This window comes from Notothenia rossii (assembly GCF_949606895.1).
Source record: "Notothenia rossii genome assembly, chromosome: 10".
Classification (NCBI taxonomy): domain Eukaryota; kingdom Metazoa; phylum Chordata; class Actinopteri; order Perciformes; family Nototheniidae; genus Notothenia; species Notothenia rossii.
In genome coordinates, this window is record NC_136908.1 from 22314896 (window position 1) to 22339296 (window position 24401).

At 38.5% G+C, this 24401-nt stretch overlaps 1 protein-coding gene across 2 annotated transcripts in view; it reads right to left on the reverse strand.

Moving 5' to 3' along the window:
* Window positions 1-24401, reverse strand: part of grin2da (glutamate receptor, ionotropic, N-methyl D-aspartate 2D, a) — a 237886-nt gene that overhangs the window by 72615 nt on the left and 140870 nt on the right. For both annotated transcript variants that reach the window (XM_079655556.1, XM_079655557.1), the window contains 2 exons: window positions 20137-20342; window positions 14961-15129 (listed from right to left, as the gene is read on the reverse strand). In XM_079655556.1, coding sequence (XP_079511682.1) covers window positions 14961-15129; window positions 20137-20342 — 375 coding nt within the window. The remainder of the gene's footprint in view (window positions 1-14960; window positions 15130-20136; window positions 20343-24401) is intronic.

A 24401-nucleotide genomic window follows, 5' to 3' on the forward strand; every position in this document is an offset into this window, starting at 1 on the left:
TGAACCCCCGTTTTTAGAGATGTGGGTAAGGAGGAAAGAGAGAGGGTTGTATTTTCTGACACTTTGTGAGTCTCCTTACACACCAGGGACACATATTTATGTATAAAATACATCAAAAAAGTGCATTTTGCCTAATAGGTGACCTTTAATGTGCAAGTGGCACTTATTCATGTCATTGAATAAATACACTTATCATTATTTATAAACCCCTTAACTTAAGTTGCTGTGTTTAAGCAAGATGTTTGCTCATCTTCAAAATGTTCTACACATTCAAAACACCCATATCTAGGTTCTGGAGGATTTGTAAAGTTTCAATTCTGTCCTACCAAAATATCGGTTTGGGACGTATATCTGGGATCTTTATTTGATACTACACAATTGCTAAGAGTTTGTTAATACAGATAAATAAAAAATGGTTGAGTTGAATTATGAAAGCCATGCAAGCGAGAAACCACAATTTTGCTTCTTCTTCTTTTTGTATTGTTAATACAGGTTGCTGGTTTGGATTGAAAACAATTACTGCTGCAGGTAGAAGGAAACTACGGTGACTAGCATTTCAGAAAAAACTACGGCATTTCAAACATTACGGAAAGGGTATTCCTTTAAGCCCCTCTCACACTGTCCCAAAATTGACACCAGATGGACACAAGATAAAGGAAATGTTCAAATTTGGCTCTGATCGTAACAACATCGGGTCATTCGTGAGGGCAAAAAATATTTTTTTCAAAGTGACAGACACATTGGATCAACCTATGGATCTTTCTCGTTTTAATGCCATTGAACACGACTTTTGATCAGAATAACAGCTAAAAGGAGCATATCTCCGTGTTTTGCTACCTAAAGCTACGTTGTGTGTTGTCTGGGTTTGCTATCCTGGCTCCAAAATGGTGGAATGAGCTCCCCATTGAAATCAGGACAGCAGATAGCTTGCACATCTTCCGGCGCAGACTGAAAACTCATCTCTTTCGACTCCGCTTCGAGCGATAGAATTACTAACAAAGAACTGCTAACAAAGCACTTGTATACTAATAAAGGACTGGCTTATCTATAGCCAGTTGCGTAGCACTTGAAATGTTTGGCTCTATGAAACCTGATGTACTTATTATATATGATTCTGTTTTCTTCAAGGTTGTATCTTCCTGGTCGAATGTGCTTATTGTAAGTCGCTTTGGATAAAAGCGTCAGCCAAATGCAATGTAATGTAATGTAATGTCTGTATTTGCTTCCCCTGTCACGAGTTCTGATCGCTCAGTGATGATCCTTATATTTCTATAATCTGTGGACTCTCAGGATGTTATCTAAGCTTGTTTGTGCAGATCCAATAAGTATATTGATCGGTATAGCTAGAGTTGTGCTAAAAGTCTTAAGATTCTTTTCGCTCGTGGCTAATTCAGAGGCTCAGCGTTAGCTTTGTGTTTTTTTGTGCCAAAAAACAAAAAAAAGGTCAGTTAGCTGAGTTTCTTCCCGTTACATGGATATGAAATATTCATAGTTTATTCAATATTAAGAAGCCCTCAGACGCTGTTTCCTGCAGATGATGCGTTTTCCCGCCCGGGGGCGGGTCGATGGGGTTCAACAGGTTTTTTGCCTCACAAAGACAATAGGAAGGAAACAAGAAGCTGCCCGATTGTCTTAGTAAGGCAACACGACTACGTGAAGCCCTCGCAATGCCGTCGTGTAGCCATCGTATTATAGTACGATGACATCGAGATGGGACCCCGGTGTGCAATGTTTCCTTGTAGATCGCTTCTCTGGTTGTTTTATTGTACAACAAAATCATGTAATATTATGTAAATAACCCAATTTGTGCTCTGTCAAACTGAAAAGGATATTACGTTGTTTTTGTTACTTTCGTTGCAGTTGTATGTCTTAAATGTAATTTAGGTTAACTTCCTGTTTTATTTAGATGCTTTTATTTTGAAGGCGAGTTTACGCTGTTGACAGGAAGTTGTTGTTGCTATGGAAACAACATGACGGAGAAAACTTAATATCTTCTACATATAAAGACGGAGAAAGTAAAGAACAAAGTCTGAAAATATCAGTGACAATTTTTATTATATACAATCTCAAGTTTCCAAAATGTAAAGTCATAGTACTTTAACATGATTGTTTTTGTTACTTTCGTTGCAGTTGTATGTCTTGAATGTAATGTAAATGTTGTCTTCGTGTGTGGTTCGGGCGCCATCATGTGGCCTTCTGTATAGACATCGTACTCGCTTCGGCTGTTGCTTTGCCGTTGACCAACTTCGGGGCCATCTTCGTGCGAGATTCACAATTCCATATTCGTGTGTCCATCTTGTGTAAGAAACAACAATTGGTCGTATATTCACAAATTACCCTGTCTGGAAAATCCTAAATTGTAGAATAGTTTGGCCATTAAAATGCGTTTTGATTTGATTTCTAGCGAGAAGTATATATTGTACTTTTAGAATCCAGGTCCAACGGAGGTGAAGGATCTATAGTTTGATAGATATTCTGAAGATGATTTGAGGTCTCGCCAGGAGAACGTGTATATACTACGTCTTTCCCATATTCATTTCTATTGACTGCAGCGTCCATGTAAAGTTGGCGTCAACCCTCACGGGGTGAAAACAGTATTTCCCGTCTCAAAGTTTTCATAATAAAACCGGAAGTATTCCCCTCACTGTCAAATGGTTTTACAGTGATATCTGCCATATTCATCCTTGTTAATTACACAACATTGATTGGTTTAAATTGTGTGCAATGCTTTTGTGTTTGTAACCTTCGATTCGGAGAAACAAATAGTTTTTTGGGAGTTTAGGATGGCCAAAGACACTACACTTCACATAATCCTCAGCTATCGTTTGGGACTACAACATCCGCTTTGCTTGACAAACCCCGTGATTAGTCCTCAAGCTCTGTGATTGGATGTTAGAGTGGCAGTGCGCCAAGGTTACGCCGAGTGTCAAACAGCTCTTTGAAATGGAATGAAACCACAGCAGAATATCCAAAACTCGACTTGAACGGGTCCAGCCCCACCCCCCAGAACTACACATGCTGGCTAATTGTGTTTCGCAACATGTTCTATGGCACATCTCTACTGGGAATTGTAGTTTTAAAAGACGTTTTCGTATCTCCCATAAATAGAAGTTGCCAGTATAAAACTGTGTACACCCCTGGAGGTTTAGGGGATAAGAAACACATTGGTGTTATCACATTTAAACCATATAATTAATAAATGGGTGAACATTGCGTGTGTCAATAATGGGAAGCATTACCCACATGACAGCTAAGGTCAGTATAGCTTTATTTAATAGCTGGTCTTATGTCTGTGACCCCTCCTGTTGTTAATTGATAAGCCTAAAACATGCACTTGCCGAGGTTCATATAAGATAATATATACTTTATTGATCCCAAGTTGGGAAATGTTTTTGTTACAGCATATCCCCCGAGATTCTTGGGATTTTCATGATCTAGTTAGGTGCTTTTTAAGTCCTGTGGGGGGTCACAATTTGGATAATATATTGATTTAAAACCATGTCAGCATAAATTATTTTTGAAAGTGTAATGCATAAGAATCAGTTGATTGTTACTATTAATGATCTGGACATACAGAAGAGCTAAAATGATCACAAAGCATTGTCAACATTCATTTTCTATCTCTCTTTCCTTTCCATAACCTGCAGCCTCTCTTCCATCTTCTTGAGTCTCTCTTTCTTCTTCCTGTTCATTACTCTCTCTGTCCTCTAGTCTTTCTCTTTGTTCAATCTCTCCCTCGTTGTTCACTTTTTGCTCTGGCTGCATGTCGCTCCTGCCAGTATGTCGCTCCTGCCAGTGAATCAAAAGCAATTCAGCCATTTAGTTAATTTCACTTGTTTGTTTGCATTATGTTTTTAATTTAAATCTGTTTTGTTTGATTCTCAAAAGAGAACAAAGATGTAAGCAAATTGTGTTTTATACAATTGTATGTTATTATGACATCATAACTGCAATAGATGTATGTTGTTTAAAATGTATGCCTATTGTCTATATTGTAAATGAAGGCCAAGTTATAGATAGATAGATAGATGGATAGATAAATAGAGATAGATAGGGTTATTAAGCCTACATTCTTTTGTGTGACTGTACCTGGAGTTCCTCCCTGACTTCCATCCCTTTCTCTTTCTCTCTGCCTGTCCTGTCTCTTCCTTACCAACGCTGAGCTTCGACTGACGAAGTCTTTTCATTATATCTGAGTCAGTGTAAAAATAAAACAATACAATGTTATGTCTTCAATGTTTTACTCAAATTGAAATGAAAGAAAAGCATTACTACGTGTGTTAAAAGGTAATCCTTCTGACATTGGATGAATGTAATTAACTTTAGCTCTCTAGCTAGTTTATTCACGCAATTTAAACCAAAGTTTAGCCTCTGTAGCTCTCCTCCCTGGAGAACAGAATCACAAGCAGCCCGCTGGACTCAGATCTCTAGATACCTCATCACCCCTCCGCTGCTCCGGTTCAAGTCCAGGCTGCGGTGGTTTGATACCTATATACAGTCTATGGTTGATACATGTCGTTTTCTTCTGTTTGCTTCAATTGAGGCTACGTAGTTATGCAGCGCCCCCATCGGCAGTAAATGGAAGTACTACAAAATAACCCGTTTAGTGCAATTATTTCACAAGTTCTGTTAAATACACAGCTCGAAAAAAAATTATGGTGGATACGGCCATGGCAGCATGTGCAACATGCAATTTATTGTTACTTTGTTATTCTACTCCTCTACAATTCAGAGGATAACCTGGTATTTTTATTACACTACATTTATTTTAGTTACATTGCAGATTCTGATTAATGATGTGAAATATAAACAACCCTTAAAGCAGACTTTAGTTACACCTGAGTAAAATTCAGGGAAGGTGATTGTCAAGTGCCAAAATAAACTATGCAATATAGTAGATGTTAAGTACTTTGTCAGGCTTAATATTTATCTGTAGATACCCCCAAAGTTATTTTCTTATACAAAAGAAGACCTTAAAGTATTCTTTAATGTTTAAATAAAGCCTTATTAGTGTGTCTGTTTTGCACATCCTCCTGTTAATATCTTTGGACGTCCTGCACTAAGCTGTTTTATTGTAGAGATCATCTTCTTGATATTTTCTATTCTATATTTCTATCATTTCTATTCATGGTATTACAATTAAATCATGGTAAAATATGTAAATGTTGTTGTAGTTATCTACCATAGTATTTACATGGAGATAAGCCCTGCCCCCTCTCCAGCGCGGCCTGTTTTAATGATGCGAGTAAACACAGCTGACAGCCGTGGTGAAACTCGAGCGATTAGAGCAATGCAAATATTCGGGGCCTATCTCCATGTAAATACTATAGATACCAACTACAACAAAATCAACATATTTTACCGTGATTTAATTGTAATACACGTTTCAAAATTATGCCGAAGTAACAACATACTGATAACGGTTAGTAAAAACCATGAATTAATGCTTTGACAAATAGGCTACGCTACGCAGACAAGATGGCAGGCGAAAAACCTTTTAAAATGCGTGTTTTCTGAATGGAAGTCGAATCGATCTGGCTAAACTAACCTGTATATGCTCCGTCCAAACTCACAACAACGTCATACAGACAGAAATAAAGCAGCAACTGTATTCGCCATAACATAGACAGTATGTGGTTTGTTCACGTTTAACTTTTGTTCAGTTTGTGAACAGATATGAGGAGCTGTGAGCTCTGTGTGCTAACAGCTAACGGCTGATGTTTTGGGACATGTTGATGTGATGATTGGTTGACAGCATGTTGAGGATAATATCAAATGTATATCCTTTGTTAAAATATTCCCTTAAGATTTCCATCTCTTCTTCCATTCTTTCCAACTCAGTTTAAAATGTGTGCTGAATAGTAACAAACAGGAAATACGTGGCGCTGTCGGGTGCTGTCCATGCACGAAGCATCATTTCTTGATTTGCAGCGAGCAGTCTTTCTCCGGCTGGCTCCGTCCAATCACAAACAAGAACTGTTCTCCCTAAAGCAGTGTTTCTCAAAGTGGGAGGCGCGCCCCCCCTGGGGGGTGCAGAGACATGACAGGGTGGGCGCGAGAGATCGGGAGGAAAAATGGTTTTGAAAAATAAATCATAATTAGAAAAATTATAGACTCGTACCGGTACCGGAGATCGTTGTTGTTAGCTTCTGGTGCTAGCGAGCTAGTGGCCGGGTCTCAAACGTTTTGGTCACGATTAATGTAAACAATTATTTCCGAGGCACACGTTTATGATGATCATTATAGTTATAAAAAAATAAGAGAATAAATGAAAAACGAGTATGAAATACTATATGACAGTAAAAAAATAATAAAGTTTAAAAGGGGAGTGATTTGTAAAATATCCATAAAGAGAAAGTAAATCTGTTTACAGTTCTGTTTCAAATGGGTGTTGAGAGATGTATCCATAAAAAAAAATCTTCCCGGGTGAACATGCCCCCGGATCCTCCTATGTTAGGTTCACTCCCAACTTATAAAAATAGCACTTTACCCTGCTTACACCTATATGCCGTGAGCTGATTATCGAGCCTTCATTGTAACTGTTGAGGGTACACTGTGTATTTGCGTGGGGATTGTTGCAGTAGAAATTTCCACTGTAGCGACCGGTACATTAATGGGAAACCCTAAATGTTTGAGCACCCTCTATGAAACCTCAAGCTACCCGACAGCACCCCCAACATAAATCTCTGGCGCCACTACTGAGCCTGCAACCACATTTTGAAGAAATGTGCAGTGCAAAACAGGCTCATTGCAGCCACTAATGCAGGGACACTTTCTTGCCAAATATCAGCATTTTCTTTCTTTTCATTTTTTTGCACAGATTGCAAAGTGGCAAAGTATTATAACTTATTGTTCTAGCAAAGGGATTGTACAATTGTATTATGTATTTATTCTTTGACCACACAGACTTATGGAGCATTGTTTTATTATCACTGTTCTAGCAAAGGAATGCACACGTTCATATTGATATATTTTAATAAATGTTAACTTGGCTCATTACGTGACTATTTGTGTTGGGGGGGCCCAACTTTTTTTTTTTCTCCAAAGGGGGGACAGAAAAAGTTTGAGAACCACTGCCCTAAAGGAATACCCTTTCCGCAATTGTTTTAATGCTGTGGTGTTTTGTGACATGTTGTTTTGACTTGCACTTCAGGGCCACCGTAGAAAACAGCCAAGGACAGGACAATGTGAGATACAACAGTATTCACACAGACTCAGCTGGCCCTGTGCACGTATGCTCATCTGCCGCCATAATTAAGCATCTTAATGAGTCACTAACAGAAGCTGGGCTGGAGGCAGCTGGGGACTTAGAGAGAGAGAGAAAGCGAGGGAGAGAGAGACAACCTGCATCTCAGAGGCCTCTCTGAGACAGAAGGCTCGTTAGCAACGACATTAGGACTGTTAGCAAATACTGATATTTTTTGTGTTTAGGTGATGTTAACACACAGAATCAGACAAATCTTCACTCACACAAACACATTTTGACCTGAGAATATCTTTGTCACTAGTTGTGATGGTAAAATATGATGCCAAACATAAAATATGACATGCATTACTGTATGTTATGTATTAGCACCACCTCAAGCATCCACTTTTACCGTCCACTTTTATATGCAGTAGTTCACTGTAGTACAGACCTGGGTAGTGATGGGGTGTTTAATTGTTGTTATATGGGAGGGAGGGAGCTATTTTCCTAACAATGATCAAAACATAAGTCTTAAACAACCCCTTGAAAGCATTGGAAATAAATGTCCTCACTGAATTGGTCACCAACTGAACATGGTCCTCACATACAGTATGTATGTAGGACAATCACACAAACACATATAGACAATGTGCATGCCCTGTCTAACCCCATGTTAAACCAACTTCATTAATCCAGGCACCAGAGGGGGATTGGCATTGTGGAAACAGCAAAGTTTATCACACACACACACACACACACACACACACACACACACACACACACACACACACACACACACACACACACACACACACACACACACACACACACACACACACACACACACACACACACACACACACACACACACACACACACACACACACACACACACACACACACCTTGTCTTCCACTCTCTCAAAGTTTCTCCAGCACTAATCTTTCTAAAAGCTTCCCTCCATATTTTCTCTCTCCTTCAATTCAGGTTCATTCCCCTCTTGTTGGGTCGGGTTTTAAAGGATTTGAAGCAGGATAAAAATAATTTCACAGGAGCCCTCAAATCAAACCACCTTTTTGTAATCACAGCAAGAAGGGAAAAACAGGCTACAAAAAAAAAGACGATGTTACTGTGCAGGAAACCTAGAGAAGAAAAACACAGCTATAGTAGCCTAATCTTATAGAGAAACACACCAAACAGTATCACGGTGTGTTTGTGATTTCCGTACTCCCAGACGGAAAGCTGTCCACAAGCTTATCCAAGTCCCATTGGAACAAACATTTGTATAAACCTATACATGTATTCAGTGGCGGTCGGCCCATAGGGGTGCCACCCCACCTCTTCCAACATTACAAATACAAATTAAAAAAATTTAAATTAAAAAATATATATATTTTTTTAAATATATATTTTGAATTTTAATTTTTAATGAACAAGGTAAATATTATATAATTGGTATCAGTAAAATGTATAATCTACAATAAAATCTCGTTTAAAATGGTGTTACGATGTCTAAAGTTACTGATAAGTCACATGTTTCCTGCCTGGCCTTGCCCGTGTATCATTACCCTCTCTCGTCTGGGCGCTAAGAGAGGAGCCTCAACCAGTGCAGCAGCAGCCACTAGGAGCTGACTGTTGCTATCTGTAAACTATGGCTCCGAAACATAATTTCAGCCAATCAGCGCCGTCAAATCTGATGATCACCGGGCGCCAATGTCAGCGCCCGGTGCAGGGTTATAGCTAGAAAGGATCCGTCTTGTGTAAAACTCTCACGAGAGTTTGCGAGTCACGTGGCTGAATGTGTTTACGTTTTACAGGCAGCCTTTCAGTTACGATTGTTAACATCAGTGGGCCACAGCAAATGATGGTGAGAAGCTAAACTATCTATTAATTATGTCAATTACAGGGAGTGTGATTGTAACTGTGTGTGTGACTACTGTAGCTGGATGCAAAGAGGTAAACACTGTCTTTTGTTTCCCATGCTTGCTCTTCAAACAGCCGGGGACAGATACTATGTGCCCGTGCTAAATAAACACACACACACACATATTATTGTAGTTGAGTTTTGACAGCATCCATCAAACTAGATGTTTTGCCTTAATGGTCTGTTTTCTAATATTTCTGTGTTTCTGAACCACGTCTGTGTCTGCATATAATGTTCGTATTTAGTCTCCTCAGGGTTCCCGCGGGGTCTTAAAAAGTCTTACATTTGATAATCTGAATGTAAGGCCTTAAAAAGGTCTTAAATATGACCAAGAAAGGTCTTAAATATGATTTAGAAGGTCTTAAAAATGATTGGATTTGAAAGGTACTTCTGTGTTGCGATAGCGTCTAAATGTGTTTGGGGGGAAATGTCCGGGCTGCAAAGTAACCAGTACGGTAATAACCTTTCAGTTCCCCCCAACAATTTGTATTGAATTAAATCAACATGGAACCAGTAATCACTAACTTTGTTTCCCCCGGCCCCTTATTGGAGAACACCCAGCTAGTAACCGAGCAACCAAGCTTCAGCTTGCGGCAGTCAGAAACTCATGTATCTTCGAATCTACTTACAAATTAATATGGGGAAGTGTCAGTTCAACCGTATTTGGTTGGAAAACATCTAATTTAGTGCTTGGTTGAAACCAGTGGAGGGGAACGTGTTTGAAGCCCGCCGCACCATTTGCAAAAGAAATAAGCGTTTGTTTTGCTAGTGCAGCGTTAGCTAGTGGAGCGTTAGCTAGTGCTGCAGCTCCGGGCGACGTTTGGGTCTACGTCAACCCTAAAAGCGGAGGTGCTGTAGACGCTAAATAATGTAGCTAAACACCAATCATACAACAGCAACGATGAAATAGTGTAGCCAATTTAATTTAAGGGGTAATTTCTCAAAATATTCCCCGTGTGGTTTATTCACCATTACAATAGCCCCACCTAAAATAATTTCCACCAGCCGCCACTGCATTTAATCTCTCACCCATGTTGCTGTGACTGGGATGTTCATGTGTTTTCTGCACATTTTGACAGGATAATTTTCTCATGTTTTCTGTAGCTTTAAAGGACTAGTTCTACATGTATGCGTTAAAACCTGTTAAATCCCATGCCCCACCCACGGGGACAAAACACAACAATATTCACAAAACTGTGTCTCAGGGCTTCTTAACATTTAACAACCTATTAATGTGTCACACCCACTTAGCGGGAAGAAACTCAGCTAACTGACGATATGAACCATTTTTACCGAAACAAAACACAAGTCTAACGCCAAGCCTCTGAATTAGCACTAAGAGAAAGAGTGCTAATGCACTTAGCACATAACTCAAGTTAGGGATCTTTTATACTTCATCGGATCTGCACAAACAAGATCATCTGAAAGCTGAGATTCCACAGATTACAATGGGTAACACTTTACAATAAGGTACACAAAATGTGCTTAGTTACTGAGTAGTGAATGAGGAACGACTAGATAGTTAATGGTTAGTTAATGAGGAGTTCCTCAGTGACTGCGATTGAAAAACTGATGGTTAGTACTGGTAAACAGACTGGGGGGTACTGTATTAATGAATGATTAATGAATGGTTAGTTAATGAGTTACTTTGATTGAAGAACTGATGGTTATTTAATGGTTAACAGACTTGGGGGTACTGAGTTTCCTGTCTTCTGTTTTTGTAGTGATGTGACGTGCAACATGGATGTTAAATGACCTTGTGTGTTTGTTGTCCTCAGGTATGTTTGTATTATATTTGATTACTCAAAGATACCGTATTTTCCGGACTATAAATCGCGTTTTTTTCACCTGTCTGGCTGTATCCTGCAACTATATTCCGAAGCGATTTATTTATTGAATTTCGTCTGACTGCATTGTTCAAACTCCGGCCAATAGATGGCCCAATAAACAATCGTGACAACTGAAAACTGCTGTACCATCGAAGATGAAAAAAGTCACGTAACTTTCCAGGATGTTGTCATGGATGTATAATAAGAACTGGATACAGCGTGGTAGGCGGTGCCTCATTCATTCCTATGATAGTTGCTCATTGGCGCATGATGATAAAATGGCCCAACTTTTGAGAGAGCGAAACCTCACAGATTACCCATCATGCCTGAGAAGTACCCGTATGTGCGCTCATAGCGCATGCGCAACTTTAACCATTCCCCCAAAATGCTCGTTCACATCAAGCACGTCAATTTGCGTACACGTAACAGCACCGCGCGTTCATGACAGCATGGTAATGGATTGTTATTGTGATGGATTTGATATTAACGAGGCGGCAGTTAGCAGCTAGCGGCTAGCTAGTAATTATGCTAATTTACACATCAATCGTTATGTACTTTTATATTACGATGTAACAGGATCTAGTGATATCCAAGCAACAGAGCTTCATTTAGCATGAAATAATTATCGTACTGTATATATAGATATACATATACTGTATATACATATACATATATGTATATGTATATGTATATATGTATACATATGTCTGTATTGTGTTTACAGTTTCACCAATGTATTACACTTCGGTAAAGCTGACATCTGTGCTGGAAAGTGTTTAACTGGATGGATAGCTAGCTCGGTGAGAGTGAGACCTTCACAGCAACACAGAGGATGAAGACTTCAGTGGATAAATGTGACTTATAGCCTACACCGAAGCAACTTATATAGTTATTTTTCTCGACACGTATTTTGAGAAGAGCGGCTTATACTCCAGTGCGATGGATGTGATGTGACGTGCAAAGTGGATGTTAAAGGACATTGTGTGTTTGTTGTCCTCAGAATAAATGCCAGATAGGACATGCTTCGCTGTCCATTCTTCAACATAATCTATTGATAACAAGTCACCTACATTTGTGACCCGTTAAAACATTGATGCTCTCTTGTCCAGCTGTTTTTGTTATTTGCCCATGATTCAAGTGCAGAAGAGTGCAGCTTTGGGTTTTGTTTTATTTTATAAAAGGTCGTTTTTATTTTCATTTTTTGTAATGTTCCTCATGTAAACAGTATATAATCATATATGTTTTCAAAACATTTAAAAATGTACTTCAATTAAAATGTAAACTTGAGTGACTGTAGATCCTTCATTGTCATCAACAGTTTTTGTATGATAAGATAATGGTGAGGAAATTATGAGTTAATGGGTAACTACTGTTTTTGATTCATTACTTTACTTGAGGGGACACAAACTGCTTAAGTAACGTAAGGTAATCATTAGGTAATGGGTAACAACTATTTTTGATGCATTACTTTACTTGAGGGGAGACAAACTGCTTAAGTAATTGTAAGGTAATCATTAGGTAATGGGTAACTACTCTTTTTGATGCATTACTTTACTTGAGGGGACACAAACTGCTTAAGTAATTGTAAGGTAATCATTAGGTAATGGGTAACTACTCTTTTTGTATGCGTTACTTAAGTTTACCATACCCAAACTGCCTAAGTAATGGTAAGGTGAGTAATGATGACTTAAGCAGTAACACGTGAGTCGGATCCACATCCAACAGTCGATCCAGTGTGGGACCCAAGCCAGCCGAAGATGGCCGGTTTAAAAGTGCCCTGCAGCAGCGGACCATTGCTTCAATCAAAGTCGCCCAGGAAATCCTCATTAACTAACCATTAACAAATGATTCATTCATACAGTACCCCCCAGTCTGTTTACCAGTAACTAACCATCAGTTCTTCAATCGTAGTCACTCAGAAACTCCTCATTAACTAACCATTAACGAACCATTAATTAATACAGTACCCCTCCAGTCTGTTTACCAGTAACTAACCATCAGTTATTCAATCACAGTTACTCAGGAACTCCTCATTAGCTAACCATTAACTATCTAGTCGTTCCTTATTCACTACTCGGTAACTAAGCACATGTTGTGTACCTTATTGTAAAGTGTTACCCTTCACTTTACTGGGCCAAAATGGCAAATATGTCTATACCTTTGCTCATTTCTGATCAAAAGTTGTGTTCAATGGCATTAAAACACATATAAACGCTGCTGAAGGTTAATCAAATGTCTCTGTGTGACTTTGAAATGACTACTGATAATCCATCGTAATATTTATGGAAATAAGTCTAGTTTTCCGTTTTCAGAGTGTAACGTAGCTTTCGGTTTGGGCAATCTGCGTGCGCATCACTCTCACTCCTCAATGGTAACGTATAGGTGGATTTAGGAACTTCCCCTCGATTCTATTGGCTCTAATGGTTCAAAAGAGGTGTCAATTGGGGGTTGACCCCAACCCAAATGATCCCAGAGGTGGGTTTTTCTTTCAAAACCTCTCTAAAAAGGTCAAATTTCACTTGTTTTGCATCAATCTTGATACAGGGTACTTATCATATGTTATAGTTTGGATTCCTAAAGCTTTTAGTCTACTATCCCATCATTCAAGGGTGGTTTTCACTATAAATAATGGGGGTTTTTGGACGGAAACTATTATTTACATTTGTTCACTATGTTCAATCTGAATTTACTTTAAAATAAGAAAAGATCTATATTGATTCTGACTTTTCTACATCCAACTCACAGGTATATCATTGCTTTGAGAAAAAAGATTATTAATTTACCTCTTTCAGAAGTGAAGATATAGTAATTTGTTCTGGGAATGTCATTTTTGAGCCTGAAACCTGAAACACAGTCTTGGGGCTTTTAAGCGCATATGTGAAGGTCTCTATCAAATTCAGTCTGATAGACCCCTAAACTCATTTTAAGTTATATACATGGTGGGAAAGAGTATATTCTTAGCTTTCCAATATTAACCCTACTGGTTTTGTTCTCCAAATATTCAGCAAAATATTTCAATAAATGATGACTGTTATTAACAAACCTTTCTGATAAAGGCCTTCAAAGATGGCTGATCATTCATTTTAATATGGGGCTTAATGCTTTATACTGTACACCTTTTTCCCCCACCTAGGACCACCACTAGATTAGCTATGAACCCTAAATCTTTATTTGTTTATAATAAAAATGTTAGCAGACTGTCCCTCTCCCAACGGGATGGCCACCTATCGTATTAATGTAGTAGCATTGAGGAAAATAATGTTTCTTACTTTGATGAGGAAATGTCGGGCGTAAGACATTTGGTGAGTGTGTGCGTTTCTGTGATGTAACTATTTTCCGAGGCAACAAGCAAAATAAACACCACCTGTTGTAATGGCTCTGCCTTTAAGCTGCTCCATTCGCCGCTCGTCATCGTACCTTTACAGCCGTTAACACCAAATGTATAATCCAAATATAACGATTATATTTGAATATTCTAAAAGCAATGGGTTTGTGTTTAAAAATGACCAAACACACGTTTCTTTTACATAAATCCGTCAATGCGACATCTGCCTGATTGTGATAGAGTGGGTTACATTTGCATTCTTTCAGAAAAATTAGAAGCTTGCAAAAAAAACACAATGTTACTGTACTGGAACATATAATTAGCTACAATATCTCACGAAGACAAACACAAATGGGAACAATGTTCTCAGTCTGAACATTAAGTGTAGAGATGGAGCCACAGCTATTTAATTGAAATAATGAACTTCTAGTGCAATTCCCTATTTGTTTTGTGATACTAATTTCAAGGACAATTAACTTGAAGGCTGAAAATTTGTTGATTGTTTTTTTTGGCTACAATCACTCAAAAAAGCACAATACTAAACAGTTTCATTGCTAGCATAAATCCTATGATTATCAAATATACACTGGACATCTTAGTTTCAGAGCAACCATAGCTAAAATAGGGAGCAATGTAAACTTGATTTGGATATTTCATCATTAATTTGTATAATAATGACTATATTTAAGATCTTTACCTCTCCAACCATGCCGTTCCACTCCCCATCTATGTTCTTCCCATGCCTCCCATTGGTCACCAGGTAGAGGTCATAGGTGAAACCCACTATTTTAGCCAGTCGCTTGAGGACGTCGATGCAGAACCCTTTGCAGCAGTGCTTCATGGGCCCGGCGCCATCCACCACCAAGCTGAGGAAATAATTGGTGAAAAGACAGATAAGTGAGATAGTGAACTTGCATTTTTTTAGGACATAGAGATATTTTATCAGGGGCGCTTTGACCTAGATGGGCTGATTGGCTGTTGCAGAAATTTTCAAAGAAGGAGATGCCACTTCATTGGCAGAGGGAGAACAGGAGAGTGAGGAAGGTATGAATTATTGTCTGAAGACTGTGGGTGGATTGATTCCGAGAGTTTGGGCTTTCGTGTTTGGAGAGGCAATGCTTGACAGGTCAGAAAGCTCACAAGCAACATGGAAAATAAACAAATGAAACTGCATTTTTGTTCTTGGAAGCCATATTAAAAAAAAAAAAGTTTTTACAATGGCCTTTGAAAGCCTCTTTCCTGTGCGACTTGATGTAATGAACCCTTCACCCTAAACGCATTGCAAGCAGATCACATATACTTGAATCCGAGTGCATTTAGATAACTATCAGTCAGGGGTGAACTGTTAGCACCCCACTGCGCCTCGTGGGAACGTAAAGCAAGTACTTACAGACATTTCAATGATCTGTTCGGCAAAGTTAGGTTTGGAAACGATATCATTTCCTTTTGGGAGGGCATGCATAATAACACGGCATAACACCGGAGCCCCGCTGCAGGGACACTTTGACGCTTTTCTGAGTTTGTTCTAATCTGTCAAAATAACGGACGGCTTTCAGATTTTTCCGTCATTTTTAAAATAAAAACGTCATAGACGGAAAATATTCGGTTAACACGACCTCTGCTCCCAATTGACCCCCAGACACTCATGGCAGCTATGGGCCTGTTACCAAGCAATACAACTTGCGCAATTCTATTAGTATCATAAATACAAACCACGTTGAACATTTCACTCCTCTCTATTTTTACTGCAAATAAAGTTGTGTAATTTAAAAGTTATTTCATTATGCAAATACATTAAATCATTGATATGATATTTTCTTAGATAGTGTCCACCACAAAAATGTATGAAAGCAAGAAACTAAGTTGTGATCACGTTTAGGTAAATCCTAATTTCCCATTGAATAAACAATTCAATAACACCCAATAACATTGGATTTTTGTCTACAGTGGGAAAGTTAGTTAGCGAAATACTTGATTCTTATTGGTCAATTTGGATATTTCGGAGGTTATTAATACTCACTAACAAGACGCTGCTAAGGATAACATGACCATTGCTAAGGACGATATACAGAAAGAAGTCTCGTGGATTTAATGTTGGCTATGGACCACAAAACCACTCATCCATCAGAAAAACACCATGGAATACTTTTTGAATATTCACATTCAGGAAAGTTTGGATTCATGATGGCTAAACTGTCTCCAGTAATGAAAAGAAAACCAGTGGAAGAGAAGGAAAGAGGTTAAAAGACAGACAGGAAGTAAAGGGAAGAAGGGAACACGGTATGAGTTCTGGCATTGCTTAAAGACGTGTTAATAGGCGCTTTCACACCGGAGTACTTTTCCCGGAAATAGTTCCGATAGTTCCTGGGGGGTTGCGTTCACACCAAAAATATCTTTTTTTTCGGGAACCTTTTCACCCCCTTTTTAGTCCCTGCTAGAGAGCAGGGACTTTCCTGCAGAGATAAAGGTTCCAATTTCTGATTGGCTGGGCGAATTTTAAACCACGTCCCGTAAAACACCAAGACATTTTTTTTGTGAAGCCGCCATTTTATTTCCTTGCATTAGCATTATAAGCATTATCCCAGCGCACCAACGGAGAGAGACTAACTTATGGCAACACAAAATAAAACGAGGGATCGGTGGAGTGATGAGGAGGTGTCGGCGCTTCTGGCGATTTACCCGGGGCTTCGGGTGGCGATTTACTGCCACCCAAATTCCCAGACTCCGGGGGGCTCCGGGACTTCGGGTGGCAGTATACGCCGTGAAGTTGTTTGTGGCCTGCCACTAAACCCAAAGCAGAAGAAGAAGAAGTGACGTCAGCGGCTTCATTTGCGTAATCTTTCCTCAGGGACTTATTCCGGTGTGAACGCGATTTACTAGATAGTTCCGGGGAAATAAAAGTTCCGGGGAAAAGTTCCGGGAACTATTCCTGGGACAAGTTCTTGGTGTGAAAGTGCCTATTGTTATCCCTTGTATTATCCCTCACATATTCAACAGATAGTTGCTAACTCTGTCTAATGTGTGATACTGGGCTGGTAGCATAGAGTATGTTTACCGGAGATGTATCATTCAAAAGGATTAGCTGAAAAATGCTAAAACAAATACTGCTTACAATTGGGTAAATTCTCTGTAGGAAAAAACCCGCCTGGAGTGTTATTTCTAATCAATGCTGGTCATGATAATGTCCTTTGATAGAGTTGCAGGGTTGGATTTTTTTGTAATGTCTTCACAGCCCTTATTCTGAATAAAATGCAGTTCCATTTTCATAACTCGATTGTGTCCCTGTAAGTCATATGCATGTTTCATTTGATGCATTGAACAAATACATTGATATGATAGGAGAAAATAAAAGAATAACACATTTTAGATATGCAGCAGATCAGAGAAAAAAGTAAGCTACACATTACATTTAATAGTACCTCAGTTAATATATATATAAGAAAAAAGTAGGTGAGGTAGAAATGTTTCAAGAAAGAAAACTGTGTCAAAGTAGGTTGATTAACAAGAGAGCAAACTTCATTTCTAGTCAATAAGACTGATGGAGGATGAACTTGTTATCTTCCCATTGGCCAGGCTATGTGCTGGCAGGAAGAAAGCTTATCTGGGATAGACCAGGAGCCCAGAGCGGGCACACACACAGAAACACACCAAGAAACACAACATACACACACATGTACTGTACATGCTCACTCGCTCTATGTTTATCTTATCCCTTTGATTTACTTTTGTTGCAAATGACATTATACGAAACAAGAGGAATACTGATTGTGAAGTAATCTGAATATAACTGATACTTTAAATGTATATATGCCACATGATATAAGAACATAAAATAAGTAATCAACATCATATTGTTGGAACTCATCAACGTCATGTGTTGGAAGGCATACAGGAGGGATCTCTTGTTCCATGAGTCTAATTGTCTCGATTGATTAAAAGACAATTAACCTTACTTTGCTGTGGTTTATATTACTGTTTTTTAATGAAGAGTTTTGCCAATAGTGGGCTCTTAATTGCATGCTTTACGGCGGTGTACCATATGACTTTTAACGTGTCAGTAACCGCTGTGATGAAATTTGCTTTCCTCCCTGGGATAATTACGTTTTTGATGTTTGAATCTATTGATCCTAAAAACCTCTTAATTCAAGCCTATTCCTCTCTGCTCACCAGCAGTACCTGGAGATGGTAAAGATTGACTGTCCTGCATGGACGCTTGGAGAGACAGTTCAATTACACAAGGGATCAGAGTCGGAACCTTCTTGTTTCAGTTCGCTCTCTATCGGGGCACTTTAACAGTAACACTATTTGTTACTTTCTAGTAAGATTTCTAGGCTATGACGCGTTGAACCCAATGTGAGCAAATTACACTGAACGCTGCGATGCAGCACCAGAGATTACTTCCAAAAAGTTGTTCACGTTCTCAATTTTTTACGTTTAACGTCATATTAGTTCGGTACACTTCGGTACACACGTGTACTGAACCAAAGGGCCCATACCGAATAATTTTGGTACAAATACGTATACCGTTACACCCCTAGTGCTCAGGATAAGTTTCTCTGTGTCTCGCTGTATCGCCGACCTGGAAAACCACACCGCCAGCGAGCTCACACTGCAGCAGCGAGCCTCGCAACGTCCCGACCAATCAGAGCACACTGGGCTCACAAGGAGGGGGGTTCAGGAGCTCCAATAAGCCGTTTAGGACAGAGAGTGATATTCAGTGAATACACATACTATACAGAGATGCTGTATGAGAAACCAAATGTGATTTTGGAAAATTGCAAAATTTAAATCTATTATAGTATTCTATATATATAGAATTATGATCAGTAGAAATGGTCATGGCATGGGACCTTTAAAACTACTATATTACACTTGAGTGAGGGTATGTTTCTGTATTATACTATTATATTATATACAGGTATATGCTTTATACTTACAAATTATTTAGTTATTTTATTTGTAAAATGTTTAGCTTATTCACTTAATTCAGATGTACAGAACAACCATTGAGAACTTAATCTTGCAGACTTTGCATAAAATGAAAAGCAAGGGCCAGGGCCGGTCCTGACTAATTTGCTGCCCCAGGCAATATTATATTTATATTCCCCCCCCCCCCTCAAACTGTATCCTTGTTTATTAATAACTTTTTTGTACTGTCATATCGTATTTTATACCTGTTTTTCATCTATTCTCTTATTTTTGTATAATTATTATATTAAGGTGTGCTTTTACCTCACTGAGCTGAGGTTATCAGAGCCGCTCAGTCTTTCAGGAGAGAGCTCTCTAAAGCTCTCCCCCCCGCGGCCGCTTACACAGTAAATGCCAATGTTAATAAAAGCACACAGAAGCTGTATACATTTTTTGGGAGTTTGATTTATTTTAAATTAACACAAATACAAAATTAAAACCTATAATTGCCATTATTTATAATAACCATTATTTAAAAAAAAGAACTATTTCACATAAACCTCTGGCTGGGGGGTGCGCCATAGTTTATGGGTGCTGTACGCAGTATAGGCGTAGTTCTGTTAGTATAAGATAATAAGATGTACTTTGTTGATCCAAAATCGGGAAATTGTTTTGTCTTGACATTTCTTTATTTCTAACCTTTTTTTTTTTTCTTTTTTTTTTGGTGCCCCCGATGGGTTGATGCACCCTTAGCATTCGCCTATACTGCCTATGCCAGGGGCCGGCCCTGGCAAGGGTATTGTACTGTTCTGCAAAACCACTCATATGTTAAATGTCTATGTTTCATATAAATTACATGCACACAACAATTCAGCAGTTACATTCTGTAGCTTTCTATTCAATAGGATATGTTTCACTCTTAACTTGATAGCATCACGGTGTATTTAAATGCTGTGTTTCGTTACCTGGCATTGACAGGCATTCGACAGGGTACAGAGTCTCGGATGCAGGAGCTGGTGCCAGGGTCAGCCGGCTCCACGATGACAAATGGCCTCTCCTCCAGGGTAACCACTCGGAGGTGCTGGGAGTCGTCCAGAGGCTTCAGGAAGGAGCCGTAACGAGACCAGGGATGGTAACGCAGACGCAGGTGCCCATTTTCCCACCAGCCAACCTACAGTAGTTAGAAAGAAACACACAAACACAGATGCTCAGGGCTTTGGAAAACCGTGGCTTGAGAACAGACTGCTTTGATACATTTCACGTCTGATCAGCTTTGTGTTTAGCACACATTTACTAATTTGCAGGTGAAAAAATGTCACTGTCACTAGGTTATAATTGGGCTCAGTGTGGTTAACAATGTATAACATTTGCTTCAACTCAATTTGAAGAAAAACTTTATTATGTGTTTATTAGTTAATTATTTCTTAAGACCTGCAACATGATTAATTGATTTTCACAGAAATGCCCTTAAAAATAATAGTCTTTTGTATCTAACATTTGAACCCAACCTGGATTTTTGCAAAAAAGCACCAGCTTGACTTTGGTTAGCGCTTTTGCTAGGCCATAAAAGTGCAAATAAACCTTCATCCTATACTTCACAACACCAACATCTGCTAACTGCCACTATGGTTAATCTCTGTGGTAATTATTTCACAAAATCTTCCATCTGACCTTGCCAGTATATTACCAGTGACAGAAATGAGGATGTGTGTGTTTAAGAGGCTGCAAGGTGTATACATACTGTTAGGTTACATATACCTGGAGGGCCAAACAACGTGCACCGCCCTTTATATGAATAGGTTTCTATCTGTGTGCCAGTCTGAACGTTGCCCTAAAACCAAAGCATTCATCAAACCTGGGGCATACACATACCAATGGGTCTCATGGGTTTCTACGGTAAATGTGTGCATAGATTCACTTTAAAACCCACAAGTACTTTCTGAATGGGCACTGGACTTATACAAATGTCTAACTAAATGTAAGTTCATTCTGTAGCCTTGCTTTTATTTCTTTGTTTGGGATTTACTGTATATTCAGTCTATTTATTCTATCTATCTATCTATCTTTTCACTAAGCTCCAAGGGACCATTGACAAACCATGTCAGGGGCCTGACAACTGTGATCACAACTTGAGTGTGTAATGGGAGATCCCTCAGCCTATCCATCTATTTACCTCCTTGAAGCAACAAGTCCTCCAACTCATATGACCAAATAGGTAGATTGTCCAAGCCCTTATTACGACCTATAATCACGTTTTAATGTTTTCGACCTCTAGTGCTCCTGTTGACGGCAAACGCTCCGGTGGGTTGTATATTCACAAATAACCCTCTCTGGAAAATCCTAAATTATAGGATAGTTTGGCCATTAAAATGCTTTTTGATTCGATTTCTAGCGATAAGTATATTGTACTTTTAGAGCAGCGTCCATGCAAAGTTAGAGTCAACCCTCACGGGGTGAAAACATTATTTCCGGTCTCAAAGTTTTCATAATAAAACCGTATTCCCCTCAGTATCAAATTATTGTAAAGCTATATCTGCAGTACTCATCTACTAAAAAACATCAGTTTACCATTGTTAATTACATGACATTAATTGGTTTAAATTGTGTACATTGCTTTTATGTGTTTCCCATAGGTTTTTCCATTTCGATTCTGAGAGACACACTTCTTTTTTCAGAGGTTTTGATAGGCTAAAACATTGAACTACCTGTAATCCTCAGCTATCGTTGTAGCTCGGGTATTGGATGTTTTAGCCGCAATGCACTTTGGGATATGGTGTTTATGCAATATGAAATCCGAATACATTTAAATTTTCTTTTTAAAAAATACTTTATTCCGAGTGTGCTTGCTTTTCTCTTTGAAAGTCATCACATAACGGCATTGTAATACACGGTTCAGCTGCATTAAATATAACATATCTGCCGTGGTTCTTTATTTATAGAGCCCTGATTAGAAGACCTTTGGACAAACTGGAAGAAATTCCTGCCGAAACTGAATATGTGACGTGGATCATAAATATATCAGCAATTAAACAACATCTTCAATTTCTTTACAGGCAATATGTCTCCTTGCAGTATCAACACTAATTCGGCTGACTTTTATATTTGATCCAATTGGTAGATAGGCTATATTTACACCATAACGGTGCACAGCTGATAAGGACTTGTAGTTTTTGAAGATATTACTGATTTTCAACTGAGTCGAGAGAATAGTCAGGGGATTTGGGTGATGGGAGACACATCTATGGAATCAGAATTTCAAGAGCTTGCCATTAAATGACGGATATACCTTTCTGTCTATGATGCTTTACAAATCAGATATTAATGTATATAACTCAATATGTGAAATAGTATAGCAATGTCCTGTAAAATTATGTGAAAACATGAATAAAACTACACATCTTCAGATATACATACATACGTGTCCTCCACTAATAATACAAAGTTATTATGGCATTGTATGCTGTGTGTTATTTGTCACATATTCAGAAACTACCTTTCCAACTCCTCACCAGTTGACTGTTAAAGGTCTATACAGGTTCATGGTACAATGCATAAGCTTCAAATCGAGAGACTGAAACTTTATTTTCCTTTACCGTTCTGTTTTAATTTCACAATAAAGTTAATAGTAATATTATATTTGATAATATTATGTTTTATTAACTAGACCACTGGGTCATGTTTGGTGTTACAAATATCAAAACAATATATGTGTGGATAACAAAATAAATTAGTCATAAACTAAACTGGAAATTATACTGGAAAGTATTATTTATTGTTTTAACACTGAAAACTTGACAGTTTTTTTAACTCGTACCGCCTAGTGGTTAAAGCACGTTATTTAATTTGTTTGTGGAATATGTTATATTTGATGAAAAAATTAAAATATTAAGAGTAGCCTACATACAAAATAGGGGGAAAGTAGAATGTCAATCATAGACATATAGAATAGAAAATATCAAGAAGATACTGTAGTGATCTCTAAGATAAAACAGCTAGTGGAGGATGTCCAAAGATATTAATAGGAGGATGTGCAAAACAGACACACTAATAAGGCTTCATTCAAACTAAATTAAAGAATACTTTAAGTTAAGGTCTTCTTTTGAATAAGAAAACAACTTTGGGGGTATCGAGAGATACATATTAAGCCTGACAAAGTACTGAACGTCTAATATATTGCATAGTTTATTTTGGCACTTGACAATCACCTTCCCTGAATTTGACTCAGGTGTAACTAAAGTCTGATTTAAGGGTTGTTTATATTTCACATCATTAATCAGAATTTGCAAAGTAACTAAAATAAATGTAGTGGAGTAAAAATACCAGGTTAATCTCTGAATTGTAGTGGAGTAGAATTACAAAGTAACAATAAATTGCATCGTGTACATGCTGCTGTATCAAAAACATTTCCCAACTTGGGATCAATAAAGTATTTCTTATCTTGTCTTATCTTAAGATGATCGATGGCTTCTGCCATATTTGCAAAATGTGCCTCTGAACCTTGAAAAAGTGCATTTTTCAGGCTTATCAATGAACAACAGGAGAGGTCACAGACATAAGACCAGCAGTTAAATAAAGCTCTTCTGACCTTAGCTGTCATGTGGGTATATTAATGCTGCCCATTATGGACACAAGCAATTTTCACCCATTTATGAATTATATGTATTACATTTGATAACACCACTGTGTTTCGTATCCCCTAAAACTCCGGGGATGTACACAGTTTAATACTGGCAACATGTAATTATGGGAAATATGAAAACCTCTTTTAAAATTATAATTACCAGTAGAGACGTGCCATAGAACATGTTGCGAAACTATAGGTTACTTACGTAACCCCAGTTCTCAGAGTAACATGTAGTGAGATGTCTCACTATGGGATGCGCCTCATCGCGGAGCAAACAGAAGCATCAATCTCATTACGCCAATCCTGATTGGCTGGTGATCTTGACGTCAGCGTCAGGGAATCCACCCACCCTATAAGTAGCTTGCGCCACGTCGCAGTGTCATTCAAAATAAGCACCTCTTCTCGCTTCACCTTAGTTAGGAGGGCTGTCTGGTGAGACATCTCACTACATGTTACTCTGAGAACTGGGGTTACGTAAGTAACCTATTGTTCTTATCATAACACTCCGTTCGATTTCTCACGATGGGATATTGACGCTCCCGTATTGCCAGACAAGCTTATTTTGAAAATCACCAAACCAACCAGAACTTAACAGGTAGAGCTCTG